This window comes from Aquila chrysaetos, chromosome 11 (genome assembly GCF_900496995.4).
Source record: "Aquila chrysaetos chrysaetos chromosome 11, bAquChr1.4, whole genome shotgun sequence".
Classification (NCBI taxonomy): Eukaryota; Metazoa; Chordata; class Aves; order Accipitriformes; family Accipitridae; genus Aquila; species Aquila chrysaetos.
The window spans coordinates 38,563,555-38,591,210 of record NC_044014.1 but is presented as its reverse complement, the minus strand read 5'-3'; the positions used below and the strand labels follow the sequence as shown (position 1 = coordinate 38,591,210).

The 27,656-nt window shown below is 45.0% G+C and overlaps 1 protein-coding gene across 2 annotated transcripts; it reads left to right on the top strand.

Annotated features, from left to right (window-relative positions):
- The first annotated feature begins 121 nt into the window (after nucleotides 1–121).
- Nucleotides 122–26,175, top strand: OIT3 (oncoprotein induced transcript 3). 2 transcript variants are annotated; one of them, XM_030029624.2, is made up of 9 exons: nucleotides 122–1,519; nucleotides 5,243–5,617; nucleotides 6,108–6,218; nucleotides 10,139–10,261; nucleotides 13,209–13,331; nucleotides 18,112–18,272; nucleotides 18,899–19,314; nucleotides 23,778–23,877; nucleotides 25,371–26,175. In XM_030029624.2, the coding sequence occupies exons 1-9, from the start codon at nucleotides 1,456–1,458 to the stop codon at nucleotides 25,554–25,556; spliced, it is 1,659 nt and encodes a 552-aa protein (XP_029885484.1). In that variant the 5' UTR covers nucleotides 122–1,455; the 3' UTR covers nucleotides 25,557–26,175. The 2 variants fall into 2 exon arrangements, with proteins under 2 accessions (XP_029885484.1, XP_029885485.1); XM_030029625.2 differs by lacking the exon at nucleotides 122–1,519 and adding an exon at nucleotides 2,847–3,215.
- The last annotated feature ends 1,481 nt before the right edge of the window (nucleotides 26,176–27,656 follow it).

Here is a 27,656-nt window from a genome sequence, read left to right as displayed (position 1 = left end):
CTGGGGTGGAGCAGAGCACCATATTGTACTTCACTGCCAGGGGAACACGCAGACAGAGAGAGACTCTCGAGATCTTTCTGTAATGTACAATCTCTACAAAGCAGGAAAATACCCAACTCCTTGTCTCTTGCAAACTCAATATAAAAATAACAGAGCCATATTTTTCCTGCTGGGGTTTGAAGCTAGCACATCAGCCGTGATGTTATTCATTACGCTAGTCTGCTGCAGAAATGTAAGGTGCAAAGGAAATAGGGAAATGCCTTCGCTCGCTTGATTGTGCAATTACTGCAGGCTTAGCTGTACTCTTTGCTGATGGAGAACTTTGTGCCTGAAAATTATTTCCTGTAGGAGAACTGTATGACCATTGTTCATAAGCAGAGAGGGACCTGTGGATATGTATACATACGTATATGTTAAAAACAGAGCTTTAAATCTATTCTTTATAATAAGACCTACAGCTAGTGGGATGAGAGGGAAGATCCTTTTCTGCTTATTCGTGTTGTTCTTGGTATATGTCACTGCCAGTCATAGTGCTTGGTTTGCTTTAGTAGAGAACAGATTTCAGTGTGCTACATCTCGTCTATACCCAGAGCTTGTGGTTATGACCTGCAACTCAACCCAAAACCTTGGTTTGAACCACTAAGGCAGAGGTTCTCAATTACTCAGTTTTGCATGGAAGTTAACTCAGTAATGTTGGGTTTCTTGATTGTTGGTTTGTTTTTGTGGTTTTTAAAGACAGGGATCATAAGACTGCTGCAGAAAAACATCTTTATTTGCTTTGTTTGATAATCTTGCTGCAGTGGTCAGGTTGTGTGATCAGGAGTGGAAAGGGCCTTTGTGTAGCATAGGAACAGCTTATTTCCCTGTGGGACACCAGTCTTTCACTTTGACTGATGTTTCCATTGTAGCTCTGCTCCAAGCACTCATCTGCAATCTCTGCTCGGAAGGGTCAGTTCTCCTCCTTTGGCCACTATTTCCTGCAGTTAAGGCTCTTTAGCTGGTGTTTTCTGCCTGTGGGGAGCCATGAAGTCGTATGACTTGTGGAAGGAGCGGAGATAACAACAAGCACCCATCTGTTCTTCTTTTCCATCCCTTCAGGATGTGCGGGTGTCCCTGGTTAGAATTCTTCTCCAGATAAGATAGTGGAGGTGTCACTGTGGGGCAGTCAAGCTAGAAAACAATAGCGGGTTGAGTCCAAAAAACAAGATTGATCAGTAAGTACATCTCTATTGTCAATAAGGGGCAGAGCTGCTCTGTGGAGGTCAAGGCTGGAGCTGTACCCCACATCCCTTCAGCTTCTTCCTGTGATAAACTTCTAGGAGAGCTATCACACTTGCTCTTCAGAAAGCTTGGGGTCAGAAGCTCCACTGAGAGGAGAACTGCAAGACCCACAGCGTGTGCAAGGGCTTTCAAGCCTCTGTTACTTGAGTGGTAACTGTTCCTTGGCTGAGTGGGATGTTCCAGTATTTGTTTTTCTCTATCTGCTTTGTCATCCAGTTGCAGCCGGTGTCTTTGATGGGTGAGTAAAGAGGCATTGCCTTCAAGCTTTTTTCTGTTTGCCATCTTTAAGGTTTGTGCTGAGCCTTGGTGTTCTTAGGTGAAAGACTGGAAGACGTGAGAAATATCGTTTTTCTTTGAAGGTGGTGTGAAATTCTTTCCAATTAGAAAGATCTTTCTGTCACAGAGCGTGACGCCTCCCATACTGGGAGAATCTCTACTGCCAAGGCACTGTGGGATTTTGCTCTCCCTTTGGAGGAGAGACTCTGAGTGGATATTATGCTACTTTTTCACCTGCTCCTTTGACAAATCTTAACTAAATTTAGTGTCATAATGCAGTGCTGCTCATTTCACTGCTTAGTTGTGCCAGAGCAGAGACCTCCAGTTACACAATACACACGGGATTAATCTCTCTGCAGAATGGTGGGCTTATGAATGCTTGCCAGAGTCTGATTTGTCATCCAATATATATGCTAGCATGTCAGCTAGAGAACTAATGATATCATCAAGATTACAAATTGAAAAGCTTTACTTCATAGCTAACGCTTGTTAGGCTGAATTGCTCAGGCCACGCAAGAAATGTTGGGGAGGAAAAAATTGAGCCAAGAAAAATGAAAAACGGAGCAAGCTGGAGAGAGTTATATGTCTTGTCCAAAACTCCCATGCTTTCATTGTTTGGGGAGGAGATGAGAGGTCGATTGGTTGCTTCTATGTTTTTGTGGAGTTTTTTCTTAAAAACTCAAATTAGTTTTCAATAAACTGTGCTGTTAAAGACTGCTTGGTGTCTGTGGGGAGGTTGGCTTGGGGCAGTGCTGGCAGTCCGAGGGTGGCCGAGAGGGTCTGCAGTGTCTGGAAGAGCGCTGTCTGCTTTTTCTACTTGTTTGCCTCCCCTTCACTCCTGTCTGAAGCTCTCAGAGAAATGAAAGATGTGAGGGTGCGCTACCCCGTTCCCCTGAAATGCCGCCTTCTGGCTCCCTCTGAGCCACTGCATGTTCATCTCAGTAAATTTTGTCTTTAAATTATCTTCTGAATGTTTAGGAGACAATGTGATCTCTCTAGATGAGTGTTTTCAGAGTGTGTCTACAAAGGATCTTTTATAAAGTTTATTATACTATATGAAAGCTAATAAGAGTGTGTATTTTTGGTGCTGCCCAGCTGGGAAGCTGACAGGGCATTCCTCACTTCACCTCATTTGGCTTTTAACAGCACAAAACCCTATTAATCTTAGTCAGTGACTCACCCTAAGGCCACACCAAATCATCTTGTGGAAACCAAGTGAGTTACGCTGAGGAAGCTCAGAGGAAGCTCTGTTCAGCTGCGTGCAAAGAAAAGGTAGGATCCATCTTTTCCTATCGCAAGAAGTCAAGAAAGCTTTTGGAGGATGGGATTTAACAGTGCTGCTGCTGTCTGTGGGTGAGGGGAGGCAAGGAGAGGCAGGTGAAATCAAGAGCTCATGAGGGATTGCCTGGTGAATCTCATCAGAGATTTCCTCCTGCGTTCTCCCTCTGCCGCTCAGGAGAACTAGGCCGGTTGTGGTGGGAGTGAATCTGCTCCTCTGCATATCTCGTGAATTATGGCACTAGAGATTCCCTTTGTAACCCAGACCTGTGCTCCCTGTGCCAGCTTGCAGCTCTGCAGCACTCTCATGACTATGGCAGCTGTTCCTGCCTTTTATGCAGGATTTGAGGCCAAACAAAATGTGTCTATGGCTGAGGAAGGTGTAAGGATGTTTGTCAAGAGAGATGTTACATTTGTGAGAAGGTATGAGATCGCCTGTCAATGGGACTGATATTTACAGAGAATGCAGCTAAATAAGGGTGACTTGAAGTCCATTCGCTGAAGCACTTGTAGTTCCCACTTTAAAGTCAATAAAGCAAATCAAAATAATGAACCAAGAAAAGCTTGTCTGCATCCAGAGCATTCTAATAGAAACAATATAATGTCTTCCCCCCCCCCCCAAATTGCATCGCCCTATTGTTTAAACAAAACAGAGAGCAATTTTAGAACTTAAAAAGAAATGTGATGTGGCAAGTAGAAAGTATTCCAGTCTGAGATGCATTTAATCAGAATGGTTGGTTTTATTAGCCTAAGTCTAGGAAATGGTAATCAATTTTCCTTACTCAAGACATTATTAGCATTCATTTTGCTTAATAGGGAATAGCTAGCCATGGGTAAGTAGTGCTTAATCAGGTATTAAATGTAAGTGAAAATGAAACCTCTGGACTTTCAGTGAGGAAGCTGCCAAATCAGGGTTAATTGGGAGAAGACTGAAAGTGTAATGAACGCTTCAATTCTTCATTTTTTTTCTCCCTATGGTATTCTTACGTTTTAATTGTTTGCGGATGGTTCAGGAAGGCATCTGAAAAGGGATATGCTCCTTGAGCACTGCATGAACAGACACGCACATACCAGGAGGTCCATGTGTTTATATCTTGCCCTCACAAACACTCACTACACTCACAAACAAAAGATCTCCTGTGGAGATCAGGAGGGTTTGTGGGCTTGCAAGGAACCTGACTGTGTAGAGTTGAACATTTTGCTCCCCAGAAGGTCCTGATTCAAACCTTCATGCTCTCTAGATTTTAAGGTAATAAATAAAAGGATATGGGGAAGGTGTTTGAGATGCAGGGAGGTGGCAACATCACACAAAACCACACTAGATACTGTGAATCATAGAGGTGGTTAGGATTTGGTAGAGAGGGAAGTGGGGGACAGAGTCTCTGAAGGAGATCAGGGCACATCTAAGTGGATCTTTAAATACAGGGGGCTGCTACCTCTCTCGCCCCGCTGCAGAATTTTACAGGGTGCACAGGTTTGAGTTACAGCTCTTTCAACTCACCTTGGCATAAATGTACATAGCTGTAGGACAGAGAGTGGATAACAAAGCCACAGGTAAATGGAGCAGGGTCTCTTTCTCCTCTCTAAGCATACACTGTTGGTTGGAGACGGCCTGTTGGGTTATAGATCAACTTCACTGTCACCTGGGAGAGCAGTTCTTATATTTAGCTGTTTAAAATTGTACCCTGAAATGAGTAGGAGCTGATAAATTATGCTTAGAGATTGCTTACAATTATATAGGGGTCTAATAATTGAAATGGAGTATTTTCTTTCTGTACACCTTAAATGTAGCATTCCTGTTGCATATTTTGCAGTTCACCTGTAACTGATGCTTTGCAAGGTGATCTCTGACTTGTGGTTATGGCAACTCAACTGTGAGGGCTGACACTGGCTGTGGATGGATTTTGAGAGACACTGCATAACCTGTTTGAAGTCTGGTCCTTTTCTCCAGACATGTGGGAGAGTTACCAGTGACTTCAGGAGGGGCTTGCAGATGCTCAGTTGGTACTTGAACAAAGGGTGGATGTCCTAGGCTAGATCCAGTGCTCCCAGGATGTATTTCCTATGGTAAAATTGCTATCTGGACCTCAGATTTCCCTATTTATTTTTTTTCCTCTCTGTCATACACTACAGCAGCTAAACAGCAAATCAGACTTGCATAATGTTGTGAGAGCTTTGTTAATTTATGTTTTCTTCCAAGACATTTAAGCTGAGCTGTCAGAATTTTCTATAAGACGGTTAGTTAGCTGGTATCGCTGTTTTTCCCCAGGGATCTTTATCTATCACAAGGATTCTGTTCAGTCAGGAATAGAAAAAGAAATTATTTTGCATTCATTGCAATTATCAGTCAACAACTTGATTTGATATCTACCAGATGTTCTCTCTTGTCTCTTGCTGCATGTCTCAGCCCTGGACCCCTGCTCTGCCTACATCAGCCTGAATGAGCCCTGGAGGAACACAGATCATCAGATAAATGGTTCCCACGGCCAGCCGACATGCGACAGTCAGATTGACGGGGAGTGGTATCGCTTCACTGGCATGGCTGGCGATGCTATGCCTACCTTCTGCATCCCGGAGAACCACTGTGGCACCCACGCTCCCATTTGGCTGAATGGCAGCCACCCGCGAGAGTCGGATGGCATTGTCCCACGCCAAGCCTGTGCCAGCTTCAATGGGAACTGCTGCCTTTGGAATACCACGATTGATGTCAAGGCGTGTCCGGGCGGGTACTACGTGTATCACTTAACTAAGCCTAGCGTTTGTTTCCATGCATACTGTGGGCGTAAGTAACTGCCGAGATCGCTTTTCTGAAATCCCTTCATCCCTGTGATGCAGGAGTGGTAGTGAGCATCCATATCCCTGAGAGAGGTGGTGGCTGGTTTCTGGCTTTCTCACCCAGAGGCATGTCAGGTGATGCAGTGCAGATGGTGGCCTGTCTATATGAAATCAATTAGACAGTTTCACCTCTGTGAATTCTAGCCTTTGTTCAGCCAGCGGAACTCTTCCATAGCTGACCTGGCTGCGGTGATTTAATGCTCTCTGTGGGCCCTGTGGTTTGTCTTGGCATGCTACCAAAGCCAAAATTTGCATCTCTGACTTATAGTAATTAAGCTAGATTGTTTCTTATCAGCTTCAGTGGTTCAGCTTTACTAATGTGGGCTAGGTCTGTAACTGATGGACTAGACACAGGGCGTGAAGCTGATGGTACAAATACAGTATTTTCGTTTGCATGCTCAATGGCTTGTGCTGACAACATTCTTGTCATGCCCTAGATTTTTATGACATCTGTGATGTGGTGGATTGCCAGGGCTCCTGCCTGGACACCAGTGACTGCACATGTTCCCCAGGGACGACACTAGGACCTGATGGACAGACATGTCTTGGTAAGGGTGGAAATAACTTGTCAGCTACTGATGCTTTCTTTCCCCTTTGTTTCGTTGCTCATGTCTCAATCTATTGTGTTATAAAGCAGTACAAGAAAGGAAAAGTATTCTGAGAGGAGTTTTTTTTCCCCTTGCTGCCTAGAACAGATCTTTGATTCTGTAAGTGGTTCCCCATCTCTCCCCACAGGGTGAGATATGACATCCCATGACTGAATACATTCTGGTGCCCCTGGAGCTACGCATGTATAGAGGCTGGATTTGCTTTCTGCATGGTCCAGCCACTGAAGGCAGCAGCTTCACTGTCAGTAGCAGAGTCTCTTTGCAAGATCACAGTACAGTCTCATTGGTATTCAGGAATGGCTGTGCAGTCTGTCATTAGAGATTTTCTCTCACCCACTCTGTTGAATGTCTCTTTTCTCCAAGAAAAGTTTTGCTGGCTGGTGTAGGGCTACACACTAAGCTTCACTGTATGTACTGCCCTTGTAGGGCATTGTCCAGGGCCTGTGGCTTGAGGAGAGCCAAGGGATTGTAAGTTGCAGCACAGCCTCAGTGGCTTTAGGCAGCATGGCAAGGTGGTATTCAGGGGGCTGGCACTTGGTGATTGCACTGGCAGAGACTAGGATGACCAGGAGGGAGGTGGAGGGCTGTAAGTGAGAGCAGATCAGGGAACAAGGGCTTCAGGGATTTGTGAGGGAATCCCCATGAACCTCTGAGGAGAGGATGGCTGTGGCGGTTCGTGTGGTGCTGGGAGGAGAGCACCTGGACTGCGAGGTCTTAGGAAGAAGATGGTCTGTGGGGCAATGCAAGGGGCTGGGAAGGGGTGGCTGCTGGGGAGCTGCAGAGCCACACTGATGGATAGGAAGAAGTGATGTAGAGGGAGGAAGGGGTGCTAGTGTTCTGGGGAAGTCGGATCTCATCTTTGTCCTTGTGACTTCATTTGGTGGAGAAGTTGAAAGCAGAGTTCGTCCAGGAGGCTGTGTGGCAGATTAGTTTCTTCCATACAGACTACAGCTGACAAAGTGAGCATGGGTGGTTTCTTCATGTTCCTTGTGTCTGTGGGCGTCAGGGTAGGGGCCACAGTCATTACAATCTGTGGAGAGAGCAGACTGGCCCTGCTGCAGGTTTACACTTGCTCACACCGATTCTACAGAAGGGTTTTGCTTAAGCTGCTCCACATCTCTGCAGCCAAGTGGCTGACTTAGCTCTCTCAGCTAATTAAAAGCATTTATTGGCTGCTTCTGCGCAAGACTTCTAGTCACAGAAGCATCTTTGACAAGCACCAGCACTCAATAAATGTGCGGCAGGCTCACACGTAAGGATTTCCTGCAGCAGGGAGGCATGCAGGAGTCCTGAGCCTGTCTGCGGGTGCTGCAGCTACCTTCATCCTCCCATGGCCAGGCCAGGCAGGATTTCTGTACTGCTGTTTCTCTTCATGATAACCAGATGGCACAACATTTCAGCTGTAATAATCACACTGGTTTACCTATCTGCAGCCTCTCTTGTTGTATGGCTTGCTCATCTTAATAATGACTTTCTGTTGTGCTCAGTAATTGCACAATCACATCTGTGGGAGTAACTGTGCCAGCCTTCTCGAGAAACCAAACAAATCTGTATTAGCCTTTCCTATATGGAGAATATTCTTCCTTTCCCAGCTCACCCTAAGACAGGGGCTAAAGATGCTGCAGTAATGCTAAGCAGGTCTTGTCTGTGAACCTCCCTGTGCTAGGCTGATTTCTCTTCCGTACATCGTATGCTTTGAATCCCAGAGTAGAACTGCTGATCCTAAGTTATATTTTCATTTGCAAACTTACTTAGGGGTTAGATGAGGTCTTAGACTTTCTGTCATGGACCCAACAACTCGGTGCATTGTCTTTGACCTCTTGAATACCTGGATCCATGTTGTACTAAGCCATGGTCAAAATCACTTTAGTGCTCTCCCAGTTTCAAGAAAACCAGCCTGCATCCCAGAAGTGGCAGTTGTCACTGGTGCGGAAGAGCAGGGACATATCTGCTGTGTGTTGTAGAACTTTGAGGACCGGCAAGGTGAATTGCTGGGTACAGCCCTTGACCGAGCCAAGCTCTAGAACTTTCTAACAGCATCTCTATGCCTTTGCCAGTAGCCCTTTCCCTCTTCACCCTCTGTTTTTAAGCAGCTTTAGTTTCATTGTTAGAAGGGCAAGAGTGGGGCCTGTCACATATGTGAAAAGGGAAGTGTCTGTGTGTCTCCTGGACATGCTTCCTGCCTCCCAAAGCAGGGTACCAGCCATTTCTTTGACTAGAAATATTCAATTCACGTTGCGTGTGGAAGGAAACACCACCACTAGCTGCAAGCTGCGGGTACTGTGAATGTGTGGGACCACTTATACCTAAGAAACTTCATCTCTGACATGTCTCTTAAAATGGTATTTTTCTTTTTTATTGGTTTTAAGCTTCTGACATCTAGTAAATGGTAACTTCAAAGCTGTTTTGGTGAAACCCCATGTGAACCTTGATTGATAACCTTAGCATTCTGGCCTGCCTAAGAGAAAGCATTAGTTTTGTGGCTCAGCAATAGCAATGACTGTCCCCCCCTTCTCTGTTTGATTCACTTTTTGCACAGAGATTAAATCAGGTTGAAGAATGAGAATCTCAGAGAACAAAGTACCTTTAAAAAAAAAAAAAAAAGGCAGACAGACATAGAGGAGCTTTACCCTTTAAAACGGAAAATTAGGAGGAGTTTTCAGAGCTTTACCAAGAGATTCAAAAGCATCTGCTGTGCTTTTTCCTCAATAAATACCCTCAGTACCCTGGAGGGCTTTAATCTAAAGCTGAATGCAGCCAGCACAGAAATGTGACACAGGTACTGTTCATGGGTATGTTGCTTTAGGTTATAAAAACTCAGTCCAGGCCTATTACAAGGTTATTCTGCAACCTTTATCCAGAGTTCGCTCCAGAAGTTGTGAGATGCTGGCTCAGGCACTTCCCTTTCTTCTGAGCTGGAAAGGTAGGAGCCACAGCTCTGTGGAAGGCTGCAGAGGAGCGAGCAGGGAGGCTGTCATGGGGCAGCGAGGAGCTGAGTCCCCAGAGGGAGTAGCTCAGAACTGAGCTCTTCATCTCATCTTTAGTACAGAGAGTCTGAGCAGCTAATGGTTGTGATGGCCTGTGTGGCACCAGTGTCCTGGTTAGGTCTCACCATGGTGAGTTGACATTTCTGTTCTGCAAGAACACCTGAGCTGCCTGCTGCAGGGAGCAGCCAAAGCTGGGGCAAGAAGACAAAAGGATGAAATTTCTCATGACATGTCTCTTCTTGGAAAAGCTTCATGGGGTTCATGAAAATGTTTTGGTTTGATTTCAGCTTTGTTTATATGTTTACAGCTGGTTTTCATTCTTGTCTCTTTATTTTGAAATAAGGGGTGAACCATTTAAAATTGCTGTAGGATAGTTGGCCACATGTAGCAGTGGCAGGTGTGATACAAAACTAGATAGGGTTTATTTTCGACTGATTCTGGTCCTCACCTAATTTTACCATGCAGTGAAGTCACATTAACTCCATTTTACTGTCTTTGTGAGTGGAGTGGAGAATAGTTTACGATGAGAAGATAAATGAAAACATGAACTCCCCAGCGTGTGGAATCAGTTTGGAAGTTTCCCAGTGGGACTGTGTCTATCTTCACTCCAAAATGGCTGCTGCGTGCATGTGACTTTTCCCTCTAGGTCTGCTTTGTTCCCGAGGTAGACACAGCATGGCAAAACACTCTGCTACTGTCAGTAGACAGTGGTCTTCAGCATTTAGTGGGATTACTCATCTCTGTTGCCCTGATCCAGGTCATGAGGTCAGGAAAGCCAGTCTGACCAGTGTTCCCATGTAGCAGCCCCTTTTTGCCAGCTGTGTGTTTACCAGGGGGCATATTATGACAGTGGTTTTTTTTTTTTTTTTTCAGATGAAAATGAATGTGAGCAGAACAATGGAGGCTGCAGCGAGTTTTGTGTTAACCTGAAGAACTCCTACCGCTGTGAGTGTGGGATCGGGCGCACCCTGGGAAGTGATGGGAAAACCTGTGAAGGTGAGGTTTCAGCTATCGCAGTCTGTTGGAAATGATATAAATCATTCCCCTTCCTTTGCAGTGCTAGTTCTCTCTTGGCTCCTTGCAGCTGGGATTAAATGTCATTCATATCACTTCTGTGCTTGCCAGTGGGGTTGTTACTGAAATATTCTTCTAATCAAGTGGAGAGGAGTCTCCTCGTTGTTCTCCTTGTTCTGCCTTGTTCTGCCTTGTTCATTTCTTATAGGATTTGCTTGTATTTATCTCCAGGGTGGGGAGAGGCAGCAGTGAATCTGGAAGATTGGTTGTCCAGACAGAACTAGTTATTGCTGGAGATGCTGGGATTTGGCTCTGGAGATTTGTATGATAATTGTGCAGGGGCAGATTTAGTATTGGTGGTTTTTGACAGCTAGCATTAGGTATGGGGTAATGTCATGACATTAGACTAGACCATGAGGATCACTTAGCCTCCCAGGATAGAGATGAGGAGGGGGGGTGCCAGTCTGTAAACAGAAGCTAGATTTGAGATTAGGGCTGCATTTTGACTGTTTGATTTTTCTAGGTGGTTAGTTGTGGGCTCTGCTGTGTGCAGCTGCTACAGTTACTTCCCAGTGGTGGCACATCCAGGTTGAAAACCCTTGATAAGTTTAGACTGGTAGCTTAGCAGGGGCTTAGAGACCAAATTGTAGGTTTGATCTGTTGTCACTAACAATGTACAAACGTCTTTGAACAGAAATATGAAAACCCAGCAAAAATTGACTTGTGCCTGATGTTTTCTGTGGTCAGCCGTGAAGAGCACTGTGCCCCCTTGCAGGCAACGCTGCAGCATTGTATGTTCACAGATACTGTGGGGCCTCAGACAAGAATAACAGCTACAGATGTGCCTCACTTTTGAGCTATCTGATTGCCAGAACTGAATATATCTGCAGCCTGCATGCAACCTTACATTAGCTGCTGTGTGGCAGACATCCGTGGTTCAGGGAGAGAGAAGGATTGCCATTGTATTTTTGGGCTGGACTCCACCCTTTATGGTTCACTTACAGATGGCGCCAAGCTGCAGTTTTTGTCCCTGTTTTCCCCCTCTTTGATACCAAAGCACATTTCATCTCACTTCTGTGAAAATCTCTTCTCTCAGCTCTCTTACTAAAACATGCCTCATCCAGACTATGACACTTCCCTGAGGAAAGCTGCTGAGCAGCATGCTCTTTAAGTACTTGTTAAGCTGTGTGGGGCCAAAAGTGGTCTGTGGGCTTTGTCCCTTCCACATCCAGCACAGAGCTGGTGGGGTGTCACATAAGCCGGCTGTGCTATGTGGCAGTTTTTATTCCTGAGCACTGCAGTCTTCTGCTGGGGCTGGAATAGTCTGTGCTTGGAAACTCGTTTGTTTCTGCTGTTCCCCATGTTGGATTTTAGGGCCTTTGATATATCATTTAATTTCCCCTTCTTTAAGAAGGATGGTGCTTTTCAAGAGTTTAACACTGCTGGTAGGGATTTTTACAGTCTTGTTAGTGAGTTTTATTTCTAAAGAGGTGCCCTCAGCTTTGTGAGCTGTTAGAGTATGTGATTTACTTGTGAGCCACCTCACAGCTGTTGCTAGAAAGAACAAATGCAAAAGATTTAGCTTGATTACATGAGCTGGTGAGGCTGAGTAGGGTTAAGAGTACCTCAAAATTTCCATTATAATGCTTTACCCATTATTTTGACTCATGTGGAGTGTTCAGGCTGTTGTTTTCCATGCAATGTGTAGGATTGAGTATGGGATTTCCATTCTTTACATCTCAGTGAAAACCACACAATCATTTCTGATGGCAGGCTTTGGCAGAAATATTTTGTATTTATGATGTTTATATTATGTGTACTATTGTTTTACTGAGAACATCTAGCAGTATTCATCCCAAAGGGTTAAAAAAATCAAGCAGTAAAGATTTTTTTTTTTTTTTAATCATGATACTCTGTTATTTTCTTTATAATAGAAAGCCAATAGCAACTGGAAATGGCCTTACTTGTCTTAGCTTTTCAAATCTTCAGAATGTATTTGGATGACCTTTCAGGCTCTTTTCTGCAGCTGTAGTGCCTAGGAATATGTTTTACACGAAAACTCAGATCTTCATAGAATTGCCTCAGCTGAACAGAAAAGGTGTAAGAAAAGACATGAAAAATCCTCCAATTAGCTGTGCTGCCCTCTCAACTCTGCACTTCAAAATAGGGGAAAATTGGGAGGGGAATTGACCTTACACCACGAACTTGTGTTGTTCTTTCTCTGTCATAATGCACCTCAGGGTAGCCAACCTCTAAGCCTAAAACTCACAAACTAGCAGAATTCCTGCTGAACAAACTCCTATGAGCAGATTTTCATCCTCAGCCTACAAAGGGGATGCAGGAATCCGGTATGCCCACCTCTATCACAGCTGGGAAACCCCCAGGCAAAGAGCACATCATCTCTCTGGTGTTCCTTGATGGGAATAGGAGCTGGCTACCTGTGACTCTGTCCTCCCCAAGACACCTCCCCTGCAAATCTCAGGGCTTTAATTCTGGTGATGACTAACTGAGTGAGTATGATTCCACATGGGAAAAGTTTTAAGAGGATTTTCCTCCCACCTTTTTGAAGTACGAAACAACATAAAAATTTAGTTTAAGAGGATGTCTCTGAAGTTAGAAAGGGCCAAGCTGAAGATTGCCTATTCAGCCTTCTTATGTATGCCAGTTATAGCATGTGATTTAATTTGGTAAGCTTTTCCACAGAATTCCTCGTTAACTTCACGGTGAAATGACAAACACAGGAAATTGTACAATTAAAAATAGGTTTCCACCGCATTTTCTTAGAAGCAAGTTCTCACCGTGCTGTTGCCTTTGAGCTCTGTGTTGGTCATACTGTTTGTTAGTCAGCCAGGAGTATATGTTGGGGCCTACATAGCTGCCACACAGCTGACTGAGGAGCAGGGCGTGCTGATTTTTCTTGCTTTTGCAGAAATCGAAGGCTGTCACAATAACAATGGAGGCTGCAGCCATACCTGTATTGAGGTGGAAGACACATACCAATGTGAATGTCCGAGGGGTCTTGTTCTGTCAGAAGACAACCACACTTGCCAGGGTAAGTCAACAAAATCTCCCCGACAGCCTCTGTTCCCTGGATGCCAAAAGTATGTCTGAAAGAACTTTTTTTCTTTTTTTTTGTCATGTTCTCTCAGTCTGTCCTTTCCGGTTTGGTTAACGGAGCTTTGTTGTTAATGACAGATCATCCAAAACTGAGAGACTGGAGATATTGCTCTTTTTACCAGGCAGGAGAACAGAGATGCAGGACCCAGCTGGGTGCATCTTGCATCACAAGTGGTTTTGGCAGTGTTCACTTACAATTAAGATTGCTTAACATCTCCTATTATATTGCTCTGCTTCAGCTGTGTATGCCTTTGACAAATTTATGCTATTAGAGCTGAAATTTTCCATGCTTCAAACTAAGCTTTTGAAATTTCAGCTGAAGTGGTTCAGTCCCTTCCAAGAACGGGGTTAAAGAGAGAGGCATTTTTTTGCCCAAGTATCTCGGTAGCCATTCCAGTAAGCATTCTGATGTCTTGAAGCAGGGTGCTAGTTCTGGTACTAGGTGTTTCTGCTGTCCCTTGGAAAAGTGCCCAAGATAGCATCTGAAAGTTGGCTGTTGCTTCTGCTGCATAGAGGCAAGGGCAACGTTATCCTTGGAAGACCTTTCATCTGAACTTTACTCCATTCCTGTACACAGGGAGTCCTTCTTGCCGACTCACTTGCACCTATAGCATGCATATGGAATAAACATGTTTCCTGGTTTGGGTTGCAAGAGGTGAGTGAGATTTCCTTTCCAAATACATCTGGGCTTCCAGGGCTCAATTTAGCTCTGCAAGCAGTGAGTGCAAGGAGCAGAGGATCAGGGAGAAGTTCCTGAGGGCATTGAGAATTAAGCAGAGGGATCTGTAGCTCCTCATGCAATGACTTCTTACAATCCAGGACTTGCACTCAGGATTCTTCTGGTTCTCATAATCCCACAGCTAGCTGAGCCCCTGAGGTGCTGAAAGCATCGAGCAGCCTGTGTGTCTTACAGAGATGTCTACTATGATCCACTGCTGAAGGGACATTTGGTCAAAACTGCGTGTTGAGGAGAGCTATGTGGGCATGTGAAAGGCAGACAGAGGTAATGCTCTCTGGTGGGCCTCATCTGACTTGCGTGGTCGCTTCTCAGACCTCTCAGGCTCAGCACAAAGCTGGAGAAGGTACACTACTGCCCTGGTAGAGACAGACCTCACAGTTCTCTGCATGTGTTCTGCCTTGGTGGACCCATGAAGAACCTGTGTGGTTGCTTTCAGACATTTCCATGGGAATTTGCTAATGGGCTGGACTCAGGCCACAGCCAGGGCAGGATCTAAAATGCAATAAAAGGGAGCCTGTCATGGGCTAATTCACTTGGGCTTTAGGTAATACGAGTGAGCTGGTGTTACCTGGTGTGCTCAGAATCTCCTGTAGTCTGATGTGTTACAAAGTGCCCAGACATCAGTGAGAGGAACAGATCCAGACTTCATGGTAGCCAACAGGGCAGGTATGCCTCAGAGAGTAAGTTGGAATGGTTCTACTTGATGAAATTTCTGCTTTTTAAGCTTTTTAGAAATGCAGGGCACTGTTTTCAAGGGTGAGCACTGCACACTTGGGATTCAGTAGTGCTTAACTGCTCCAGCAGAGCCAGGTAGAGAGGAGGAGATGGGGATTTCCAAGAGCTGTGATTATACTTCCTGATTGAAGGTCTGATTGATGGATACAGGCCAGAAAAGAGCAATGTTCTTCAATCCCGGCTCCCTGAGGCAACCCCAGCAGGGTTAGAAGGCCACGCATTTCTCAGCCAGTGTTTCTCCTTCTTCTGAGGCTGCTAATGAGAGCAGCAGCACTGCCGGGTGCCAAGCTGGGGCTCAGGATACAGCATCTAACAAAGCGAAATTGCTTGTTCTTTTGCATTTCATGAATTTATGTCCCCATGCAGTGGTCTGCAATTTTGAGCAGATATGACAGAATATATCTGGAACTGTACAACGCAATTTTTTTTATGGCATCTAATCAGGTTTATAGTGGTACAGTTAACAGTGCAGGGCAGGCACAGTTGCCTGAAGCAATTGGATCTGCAGCCTCCTCTGCACTGTCTCTACATTCAAAACAAACGTTAATAATCTTGCACAGAAATCACAGTCTTGGTTACAATTTTCCCACAAAGATACCAGCCAACAAAGTATTTGGAATTTTGCAGACCATCCTGTACCCCACCTCTTTCTGAAGTGTGGTGGTGAAATGCTTTTCTCCCATCTCCCATGTCCAAGCCTTGTGTGCAGCTAAGCAGGGTACAGTGGTGTAGTTTATTTGTGTTTGTAGCAGTGGTTCAGGGTTTCCCAGCACCAGGGAGCCTGTTCTGCTGAGCAGTCTGAGCAAAAAGATAACCTCTGCTCCAAGCAGCTGTACTTTAAAAAGCCAAGGAAGGAGCCACAGGCTGGGCAAGGATCATGGTGCCAACGACAGCAGACAGCAAAATGAGCATTGAAATCACCACAGAAGCTTCCTACCAGGGTCAGGGTACTTGCAGTTGTCGGTGCAAAGCGGAGTTTAAAGCAGTAATGAGGAGGCTTTCCCAGTACTTAAAGATGCTCTGCAGTGTATGAGGGTGAAGAACTGAAATGTTTGACTGGTAATGACTGGGTGAGGCTCTCGGGAGCCTCACAGGCTGGGGTGAGCCCAGGGCAGGGATGCAAGAGATGGATGTGGACAGCAAGTCAGGAGAGTGCAGGTCTCTGAACAGCTGCAAGAAGTTGTGAATAAAAGTGGATTCCTTGGCACCCAGGATAACTCATTTCTGCTGGGCATCTCAGTCCTGGCAGTTGGGACCTCATGGCTTGCCCTGGAACAACAATGTCTGCATATAGTCATGGCTACCTTGCCAGCTCCTTTTCAGCTCCCCCTATGGTGCTGTTGCTGGCAGTCTGTCTTGGGGGGAATCAGGCTTGCTCAGAGCTGAATCATGCTGATGCATGCAGTCTATCTGCTTGCAGCACCACTGTTAAATTGGTAGAACTGAAACACTGTTCTCAGTATTGATTACTCTTCTGTGTACAAATGTCTAGGGTGGTTTGAATTACCAGTCACTCTGAGATAGTTAGTTTAAGAGTTTCCCGGAGTGTTTTCCCAAGTAGTAATGAGTTGGCTTGAATCAAAAGTGGATCTGCTCACAGGTTTCATTCACTTGTTTCTGTGCCCAGGTGGTGGAGTGCACACAGACAACTCCTGCAATGCCAGAGCAGAGGTTAAATGGGTGTGTCCTCTTTCTTCCCCTTTGTGCCAAAGACATTTAGAAACAGAGATAGCCTGAACCAAATTGGTCCTGAACTTTGGAGAATTGCAGTTGGGATCCAAACTATCTTGCCCTGAATTACACCATTATAAAACCATTACATTTTCTTATTCATCAAGGAGTCACTAGAACTGTGAAGCTTTAAATCCAAAATGAGCCAATTGGTTCTCCAAAGGATGTTCATCTCCATCTGCATTGCACTGTGTTCTCAAAGTCCCTTTGTCTCCTTGTGAGCTTTGCCATTTGACATGCTCTGTTATTCCCGCTTGCTGCCTTCTGTGGATGGAGGAAAAGTTAAGGTAATGCTTAGTTCTTTAATTTTCTGTTCTAACCCAGCAATGTCATTATGAGAGCATATTGCTTTGGGCACACTGCATACATTTTAGCATATCACCTTGAAAAGATCAACTTTTAATAAAAAAATATTCCCTGCAGTTATGCAGTAGCTGTTACAAGTACCTTAGCTGGGACAGGAGGATTTTTTTAAGGAGGGCAAAAGGAATGTTTTAGCAGTGTGCCTTGTATGCAAGATCCAGAATCTGGGATTATATAATTAATGATCAAAATTAAGGGAAGGCAGGTCAGATGAATGTCAAGGATTTGGACTGTAATTAACTTTAGGAAAAAGCTTGAGGAACTACTATCTTTGCAAAAAGTTTTGTCATCTAATTTTAAAATATGATAAATGGAAATTCGGCAGGGGGGTTGTTTTTCTGGCTGAGAAGAGACCAGAATATATGCACCAGTACACTTGTCCTGTATCTCACTAAATAGATGCGTATACACCCAAGGAATATATATAGCAATTACTTTTTTTATTGAAGATTATTCCCTCTTCTTCCTTTTTCATTTTGTCCAATCTCTATGTTTTCTCCTGCTTCTTATGTAATGGAATTTTAATTGAAAAAAGTTCACATGGAGATCTGCATTAAAATTCAAAGGTTGGAAGGAGGTAGAATGAGTGAGCTAACTGGGTTTGTTTGTCAGAGCTGCATTTATTGCTTATAAAAATATTATGGCATTTTGAGGTGCTTCCATTTTAGCTCGGCATCTGTATGGAATTACTCTGCCTTGTTTTGACATGTTCTGGGTTTGATGTAAAATCTGATTAAGGGTCTTAAAAAATGGCTTTGCCTGGGGTGTTATGAATTTGATATCCATATCCGGGAAACGCTCTTCCCAGGACATAGCAGTGCAGAAGATATCAATCAAACCTGTGCTGAGTATTAAGTATAGCTGGAAATACTGCATAGCTAAGTCTCTGCTGCAAGTGTCGCGGTCACCTTTGTCATCTTTTGTGGTATTGCTGCGCCAGGAGAATTTGGGGCAGTGGTAGCTCAGGAGGTTTGTGTTGTGTAGGTAGGAATACAAGATAGGAAGTTAGATTACTATGGTAAGATAGTAATCATAAATCCAGCATATGATCCCCCTTTTTTTTGCCCAATAATAATTGGTATAGCCCTTCCCCAGCTCCCTGGTAGACGTGTCGTGCAGACTGTTATTCTGGGGACTTTCCTTGTAGTTCCAGTGCTGTGCAAGTCCAGCTCTATTGAGGTGAGCATCCCAAAGGATCTGGTTGGAGGCCTGGACCTTTCCCTCATCAACACTTCGTGCAAAGGAGTATCCAATGGCACTCATGTCAACATCCATTTCTCCTTGAAGTCCTGTGGCACTGTTGTAGACGTATGTATACCCATTGCTCTCCTGTCTCTTGGGATCTCTCGGATTCAGGGACTTGGCTATGGCTTACTTGGGGAATAAAGTTGATTTAGCTCTACCATCAGAACACTTTACTGTGTTGCCGTGCAGCTGGCCTCAGACTAGACCTGGGGTGGCATCCTAAAGTAGGATGGAGCTTGTCTGTCAGCACAGGTACTGCTTTCCACTCACCTAGCACTTCACAGAGGCAGCTTAACCATCATTCTGGTGCAGAAAGTGCAAGTGGTGTCACTCTTCACCCTCCTGTTGAGACAGAATCTGGTCCCCCGATAATGTTTCAAAGGTTATGCTGGCAGTGGTAAGGAACCAAAAAGCTCATCTTAGCAGATGGGTAGCAATTGGAAGCAAATTCCTCTGCTTCATGCAGAAGTACAGTGCATCAAAGTTGACAGCAAACTGATAGAGGCCCTTAGTTCATAGGTAAGGATGAACATCTTTCAGGTTGCAGCATATAAATTCACAAGCTGGACTTTCAGTGGCTAGTTTATGTCTGAGTTCCCTGAAAAAGGTAAACTCAGCTGCTAGCCTGAACTCAGAGAGGTCTTTCTCAATGATGTCCCCTTTCCCTTCAACTCCTTTCTTTGCTGCAGGTAATAAATGATAAAATCATTGCCACCAATCTAGTGACCGGCTTGCCAAAGCAGACTCCAGGAAGCAATGGGGACATCATTGTCCGCACCAGCAAGCTGCTGATCCCGGTGACCTGTGAGTTCCCACGCCGGTACACCATCTCTGAAGGTTATGTGCCCAACCTCAAGAACTCTCCCTTGGAAATCATGAGCCGCAACCAGGGCATCTTTCCCTTCACTCTTGAGATCTTCAAAGACAAAGACTTTGATGAACCCTACAGGGGTGCTCTTCCCACCCTCAAGCTTCGGGACTCTCTGTACTTTGGGATTGAACCCTTGGTACATGTCAATGGACTAGAGACACTGGTAGAGAGCTGCTTTGCCACTCCCACCTCAAAAATCGATGAGATCCTGAAGTACTACCTGATTCAAGATGGGTGAGTTCACTGTTCCTGCTCTTGCTGGCTGCTAGATGGGCATTGGCAGTGGGACTAAGTTGCATTGCCTGTGTGATGCAGGAAACACTATCACTTCTCCCCAGCAGCCTATCTGCTGTGTTCCTGGCAATGACCAGCAGCCAGGCCTTTCAGCCATCAAGCTGAAACCACCTGTCCCATCAAAAGTGATTGGGAGAAACAGTGGGAGGCAGTGAAAGAGGTTACTCCAAGTGCAGCCTTTACAGGACATATTTCCCTGTAACTAGCCTTGTGGATAATTGAGTTGGCTCCTGTACAAAAGATATCCTTCCTGATATCCTCTCTCTGCCAGCCTGTAGAGTGCCAAACCAATCGGCAAAACCTCCCAATGGCTGTGTGCCACTGCCACACAGCTACCACAGCAACTGGAGCAAGTTTCTTAATTTTCCCATAATGGCCTTATTGTAGCATGAGCCAGAAGACTCCATGGCTGGTCCTGGTTGGAGCTCCAGGAGCACCCCTTGCTTTGCTCTCTCTTTGATGCCTGTCAGTGCAGTAAGCTTAGGGTGTCTCAGTTTGGCTGTAATTTTCTGAGATGTTTGGGGTTAGTAATCTTCTAGGATGTGCTAGTAAAAAACACAGGGCAGATCTGTGGGGTCACTGTAATGGGTTTTGCATCAGAGATTTGGGGAACCTTGCTGTGGGCTCTGCTGTGCCTCCTAAGATGACCCCTGTTTTCAGACACTTATTTGGGTGCTAACATGACAGCGTGGAGTGTTTGCATCCAGGAGTGCCTGGGAGCTTAACCAGACAATGCTGTGGAAATGTCACAGTTGGGAACAAGTCTGGTATCCTCTAGGGAGGAAAGTCCAGCCAAAGTAATATCTAAGATCTACCCAAGTGTCATAGCCTGACAGTCAAGGGACTGTGCTCATATAAATCCTGTATTCTGTCTGCCAAACTATCTAATGAGGACAACAATTATTTCCTCAGCTGCCAGGCGAAATCATCCACCATTACAGCTGGTGACGACAAGTCCCATGTGACTGTCTTGTAGCAAAAGCATTCTGCAGTGTACAGTACACAAAAATACTGTTTGAATTTCCTTCTGACAAAGGTTTCAGCATTAGCTTGCTCTCCCTCCATCCTAGGCTGCAGTCCTTCTGTGCCTGACATTTCTGGGGTTTGGGCGGACTTGTAATGGAAGGATTGATTTATTGACTCCCTGTTTTGGCTGTTCCTGTGGACCCTTCACAGAGTCAAGGCTCCAAACATTCATTCATTTCTCACCATGAGTGAAAATGATGGGATTCAAAACAGTGGCCAAAACCTGAGCCAAATAGAGAAGGGAGAAGGCAGAAAATGTCATCTCTTGAATTCACCACAGCACTAGCTGGAGGATTTACGGCACTAGCAGCCCCTTTGGTACTGTTATCCTGCAGAGGGCATTAAAACTTCACCGAAAGGAAAAGTGGGCTGGAGCTGGCTGACTGGAGCCTCATCCAGCCTGCTCCGCTCTCCAGCCGTCACTGCAGGCCCCAGTGTCCCCAGACATGCCAACCCCTGTGCGCTGTGCTGTATTTAAATTGAAGCACTCACTTAGACCAAAGGCTAATGATGTGCTATTGAGCTAACAGGAGTTCTTTGTCTCTCTGTGTGCTTGCAGCAATTAAAAAGTAAAATTAGTTGAATACACTGCTGATTTGTCCCTGCTCCAAACAGGGAACTGTAATAACCCAGTTTCCTTCCATCAACCCAGCCCCAAAAGCCCAAGGCAATAAAGATGAGATTTTTAAATCAGTTTGATTATGTAGGATCAGAGCTGCAGGAGTTAACTGCAGCTTCCAGAGGGAAACACTGTGTAAATTTGAGGGGATATACCTTAGATGGAGGGATGAGAAAATTCCCTCTCTTGCTTTCTTCCTTGTAAATCCCCTGCCATCTCCAGTTGGCAAGAGGTGGGAGTCACCTTCTGTGGGACTCCTCAGCCCTCTCCCTATGCTGATGTGACCATGCTGGAAATCAGGATATTCCCAGATCCCTCCCTGCTGTCTCTGTAATACACTGTACTGCTGCTACTGCTGCTAGCCCAGCCAGCCAGCCCCAAAGCAGCTCTCCTGCTTCTGATCTTGTTCTTCCTTTTCTCAAAACAAAAATAAATAAAAGGCTTTGACCGATTACACAGGAGATGAACATTGCAGCTCTATGGGGCATCCGGAGCAAGGTCATGTCACTGAGGGCAATCCGTTGTAATCTGATGTGTGAGGAGCTGCAATTTATCTGAGCATGGTGTGGTTAAGGTAGTTCCATTGCAAGGCTCTTCTTGTTACACCTCGGGCTGCCCCTTGTTTGTAGGCTGAGGTGGTTATTTTATTCTCCAAGCCACCCTTTCTACTTTGCAACCCCCCAATAAGAGAGTCAGAGCATAGCTCCCATGGCACGGCCACTTTATTCTCCCCTAACCTAAGCACATTATGCACAGGAAAGGGTTATTTTCCCTCTATCCCAACCAGGGTCACCCTTTTTCCTTCCATATTTGTGCTCCCTGCCCTTTCTCACCTCTCCAAGGTGGGAAGCAGGGTCAGGGGTTTCCTAGGAAGGTGGGACATGGTATGGCCCCACACACAATGCAAACAGGCTCGTCCCTGTGACTCGGGAGGTTTCTGAGCTCTTTTTGTTATGCTGTAATGCATTTGTTGGAACCCTCTGTAAGGCCTGCTTAGGGCCATGGTAGGTGCTCCATGTATCCCTGGTTCCTCCTTGTTGTTACTCCATTTTCCTTCTCCCTAGCCCCAAACCAGTAGGTTTCCTGCCACTGGTGTGGAGGACCTTTGGAGAACCTGGGATTTAGGAGTCAGTTTTGAGCCAGTTTCCAAGAATCATGACAGTTCGTATGCTCACAAACGAGGACATGCCTGAGTCCCAAAAGCTTGTGGCCCCAAAGCTTGGCCAGTCACTTATGGAAAGTCTTTAACTGTCATTCTTTACAATCGGATGCTTTCAGGAATGCTACTTCTAAAAGCAATTTTATCCTAAACAACTTAGTAAAGTCTAGTGTTTGGCCTCAAGGGGGAGGAATCTATGTCAATTTTTCTGGATGCACAATGTTAATTTATTAGCTCCCCTCAGATGGTTTTTTGTACTTGCCTCCCAGGCGAGTTAACTAGACAAATGCTGCAGACAGGGATATCCCTTCAGACCGTGACCTCCACTGGCTGAGAAAAGCTACAGAAATACATGGTGGTGAAAATAATGCTAGGATCAGACCAATGCTTTGTGCTGGCATGAACATACACTGCTCTACTGTATGTAGCAGAAGGGCGATTCTGGGAGGGATTGCAGTAGGCTGCTGCCCACAGAACCAACTCAGCAGAACAGCATAGAGATTTCCAAAAATACATTCTAGTGAAAGCAGAGCTACACATAGGTGGGGAGTTTGCTGCTGTTTGATAGCTGAACGTGTCAAATGTCAGCATTTCTGACAATGCCTTACATATTTCTGATGTAAAGATGGAAGCTAAAGGTTGCTGCAAGAGTAGGACTTTCAGCTGTCACACTGTTACCTCTTGTCTCTTCCACCACCACTTTTTTTTTTTTTTTTTTTTTTAATATCTTGCAAAGTCCACATTTCTGGAATTAACTTGCTAGAAAGGACATGCTGCATTGTAATGCAATATAACAGCAGCATTTGGGCCTCTCAAAATGCCTAAGGCTTTGCAACAGGCAGCAGTAATTATCAAGTCACCATAACTTATTGTCTTGCTGTTTCTCTGTCAAACTCTAAACAGGCTGTAATAGTTTATAAATTGACTGCACCTGAAATGTAACATTTTATACAAGTAGTTTATTTTCTTGCAGTTCTGTGACCTTTTGCATGATCATATAGTTGCTAGTGACGGAGAAATTGAAATTATGAATTTTAGTGTAGTGAATTTGAGCTGTCTGACCAAGTCCAGCAAGAAGAAAAATGTAAATGATGTAAAGCAAAGTAAACCTGGATTGTTGTGGTTTTCATCATCTGTGATATTTTAGTAATGTGGGTACAGGCTTCTTCATTTTAAACATGATTTATGTGCATATATACGTGTATACGGAAAGTACATAATACATTATATACTGTATAACAGTTCTGTTGATCACTGCAGACTGTTGCACAGGAAGGTGAAATGAGGATAAACTTGCCTGCAGCTCTCTGGCAGTCCCTCTGCCGAGGGGACTGGACCGCATCCTGCCAGCTCTCTGCTGCTGAGCTGTTCTTTGTCTGGAGATGCTATTATCATTGCAGTTGTTTTTCGCCATCATTCCCGAATTTTCTCCGGTGGCCAAAGAGGAAGTAACATGCATGGTAGCTTAGCTTGAGAGAGCCAAGCCCTCCTTTCCTTTCTCTGGTTAAATAGGCTGGGATGTTTTTTCTCTCTTTTTTTTTTTTTTTTTTTTTCCATTTCTGGGAAAACCATTAAAGGCCTATCCTCTGCTTTCTTCAGCTGCGTTTCTGATGATTCTGTGAAGCAGTACACGTCAAAGGACCATCTTGCCAAGCATTTCCAGGTTCCCGTGTTCAAGTTTGTGGGCAAAGACAACAAGGTAAGCTCAAAACACACCTCTTGGGTATTGCATCAGCTCTGATCTGACCGAGGAGTCTCAGTGCAGAGTTGACTGTATTAGAGTGTGAAGGGAAGGAATGGCTGGCCCAAGGCAGATGCTGCTGTGCCTATTCCAGCAGTTGTGTCTTTCAGAAGCCTGACACAGGTACTTTAGGAGACAGTGATAAAAACAACTAAAATTAAATAGAATATGAAGGACAGTTGTGGAACATCAATGCCATAGCGGGTTAAAAGCATTGTTTTTTCCTGGGTAGTCTTAGTGGACCCTTGTATGCTGGGCGAGAAAAGTGTTCCCAGTCACCAAACAAACCGGGGGAGTTAGGCACGTTACACAGTGTCCTATCTTTAAAACAAGACAGTCTATAGTTTTGAATCTCTTCAACCTTATATATTCTCTAGCTCTTGTGAGTACAGATGCCTGCTTTCCAGATACAAGGCCACCATACTGTTTAATTCAATATGAAACCAGGCCGTCCAGGCTGGTGGCACTCTGGGACAGAAGCTTTGTAGTGGGAGGACAGTTGAAGGATAATGCCATTTTCCTAATCCAAATAGCTTTCCTTGTCTGTGCTAGGAGAAATCAGGTCTTTCAGTCACTGTTGTTACGCTCAGCCAGTGCTGCTTGCTCCAGAAGGCATAAAGGTGCCACTCCAGCTCCTGGAAAGCCTCAATAGGGTTAAAACGGATGAGATCTTTCAAAATTCAGAGATTTCGCTCGGCTGTCTGATTGCCACTGCTGCCTCCAACCTGCATCCTCCCAGCCTGTGCAATGGATTTTGCTTCAAACCTCACCATTGACTAAACAGTCACAAATATTTGCTTTCCTAATTGCTGCTTGCAGGGATCTTGCTTACTCTCCTTGTCATTTAGAGGGCAGGGAGCAGCAATCCTGTCACTGCCCTTACTGTGCAGAAAGAAAAGGCAGCTGTCTCCCTGCCTTTTGTGTTCTACTTTTCCCGTCAACTACTAGTCTTAGTCCCTCATCAGCCTGCGTTTTCCTCCTTTGCCCCTCAGTCTCCTAGCTTTATGTGTTCTCAGTTCACGTCAAATTCTCTTTCACGTTTCTATCAGTCCATCTCCTTGTAAGGCTTCATGCATTCTTGGCCTACTCCTACCAGTCCATGCGAGCTCTTCCAAGCTTAATCCTGGCATTTTCATCCTTTCCTCTGGAGGATCATTTCATGCCTTCATATACTGCCTGTCTAGCCCTTGGCTAACAGACAGACGCCATGCTCTGAGATCTCAGCCAGGCACTTTGGAAAATGTGCCATCTCCTGAGCAGATAAGAAAACAGATGGAGCAGCCAGTTTGGCTGTGGATGGCAATGGTGGATACGGACCTTGTTGGTGCAGGGACAGAAATGGCTGTACTGTGGGAATGGTGTCACTCATTGCTCTGCGAGAGCTGGCAGCACTGCCAGTCTGATTCCCAGAGCTGCGCATTGACTTGGCCTGCTGTCTCACCACCCTCCAGGAGGTGTTCTTGCATTGCCGCATCCTCGTGTGCGGGGCGCTGGATGAGAGCTCTCGCTGTGCCCAGGGCTGCCGGAGACGGGTGCGCAGGTCGGCTGAGACGGAGAAAGAGGAGGAGGAGGAATCTGTTCACATGGCAAACCACATCCTGACAGGTGGCCCCATCAGAATCGATTTTGATGACTAACACCCACCCACTGGAACAACATCTCCGCCTGAGACCGACCTTCCTTAACAATGCCACCTTTCATGGTTGGTTGAGAAACAAGAGGTATTTGGTAAAGCCCCGCTTGAACCTCAGGACTTGTTTCTCTAACCGTGTGATGATTATTTGTGAAGTATGTTGGGCACACGAGGAAGCCCTCTGAGTGCAACCTGGACCGCAGAACAGTTTGGTTTTACCTGCCTTTCTTCCAAACAGCCCTTCAGGTGAAGGGACCCTGTTGCTTTGCAGGCCTGAAGTGTTACCCAACTTTGTCTTTCCCTACATCCACCTGCAGGCTCCACAGGACTGTTTGTCCTTGACTAAACAAATGTTATTCAAGCTCTTCTTTCATCAGACAATACAAATAGTATCATAGCTGAACATGTTTGCTATGCAGTTCTGTGAATGATGCTGAAGCATTTGGATGTGCTGAGATTTTGGATGACTGTTAATAAAAACATGTATAAAAATATATGTCTCAATGTGTAAGTTCCTTGGAGCTATAAAACAGTTGTCATTACAGGCAGCTAAAGCTCAGATCTATCACAGGCACATTTAAATGTTATTTTTAAATATTAAAAGGTATTTAATAAAACTCAAATATTTTTAGTGTCTTTTGATAATTGCATGCAGTTTAAGCGTTTTCTCTTGCATTTAGTGTATCATTATTATTCTCCTTCTTCTCCCCCCACCAAAAATGCGGTGCCTTCTGTAAGTGCTATAGCACCTTGATTGTAAGAAAAAGACCATTAAACATCTATAAATACATTCCCCGTCCCCCCCATCACCACTCCCCCGCAAGTGTGCTGCTACTCAGTCTTTGCTTGAAAGTTACCCTGGTCTAGAGAGGCTATGACTCTGACAAAGGGATTAGAGGAACGCACATTAAGTATTTATAGCAATCATTTGTAATGTGGATAGTTCTTGGGACAGGGTTGTCCCCAGTGAGCCTGGTGACAGGAGACATGGCAGCGTTGTTTGAGTGACTGTGCATTCACAGTCTCCTGGTGGGTTGGAGCTGGCTAGGGACGCAATTACTGGTGATGGTGGTGGCATCGTGGTTGTCAGGAATCCCTTTGGGCCGTCAAGTTCCTTCCAAAGAAAATATAACAGATAATTAGCTCAGGCTCCTCTGGGCTTCATTCAGGAGCAAGAGTGCTTGTGCGGTAAAGGATTAGAAATGTGGGGTGAAAGGAAGGAGGCTCAGCGAGCAGTGAAGGACAAATAGGAGAGGCAGGGCTGGAGGGTGAGAGAGGAAGGATCCGTCTCCACTGTTAGCTGTGGCACTGCGGTGCGTTTATGAGGTTTTCTGCAAGAAGCTTCACAGTGCGCAGCTCTGTCCTGTGTGTTTGGAGGTGCGCTGGAAGTCCCCCTAGCCTGCAACCATTTTCTGCTTTGGTTGGAAGCAGCCAAATTGCTGCCAAAGCCAAAATTTGTTGCTGCTCTCAAATGGATGGGGAGTCCGTTTGAAGGGACCATTTAGAAGGGAGTCACAAATCACCTCAGCAATATTCCATTTCACAGATTTATTTCTTCTGGTGAGTGAGATTCCAGTGAGGAATGGGCATTTGATGGGCTGGGAGTTTCATGATTTTTCTAAATAGCTTCATGGCTGCTTTTCTTATTTGGGAATATGCATGTGCGTGTGTGTTAGAATAAATGAAAATGTTTCTATGATGATAAGTAGGTGTAAATGGAAAGACACTTTTCATGTGTTATCTACCCATATGTGAAAGAAAAAGGAATGAAAAAGCCGCCTTCTTGCATTGCTGTGCGTCTCCTGGTTCTGCTGATTCACGTCTGCATTAGGACCACATGGGCAATTTCCCGCTGTCACTTCTTTGTTCCGGCAGCCCCTGCTAAATATACTTGTTTTGATAAAACAAGAGCTGGAAAATAAAATTCATTAGCTGGTGCCTTCTGGAGAGGCAACTGGTGTTTTCTGTTTGTGTGAAAGGGACAGGGGGGAGTGGTGGAGAGAGAGGTTAATTTCCTGGCTTATTTCAGATATTGTGCATATTATTTGGTTCTTCCTGACAAATCCATATGAAGCAGCCTTTCTGCTCTGCAGCTTTTTAGTTA

Bases quoted from the DNA above. Each gene is read 5' to 3' on its own strand.
- OIT3 (XM_030029625.2), top strand. From the start codon at position 3,071: ATGGCACTAGAGATTCCCTTTGTAACCCAGACCTGTGCTCCCTGTGCC. The intron at 5,618-6,107 runs GTAAGTAACTGC...GTCATGCCCTAG, and splicing joins TTTCCATGCATACTGTGGGC to ATTTTTATGACATCTGTGAT. The intron at 18,273-18,898 runs GTATGTATACCC...TCTTTGCTGCAG, and splicing joins CCTGTGGCACTGTTGTAGAC to GTAATAAATGATAAAATCAT.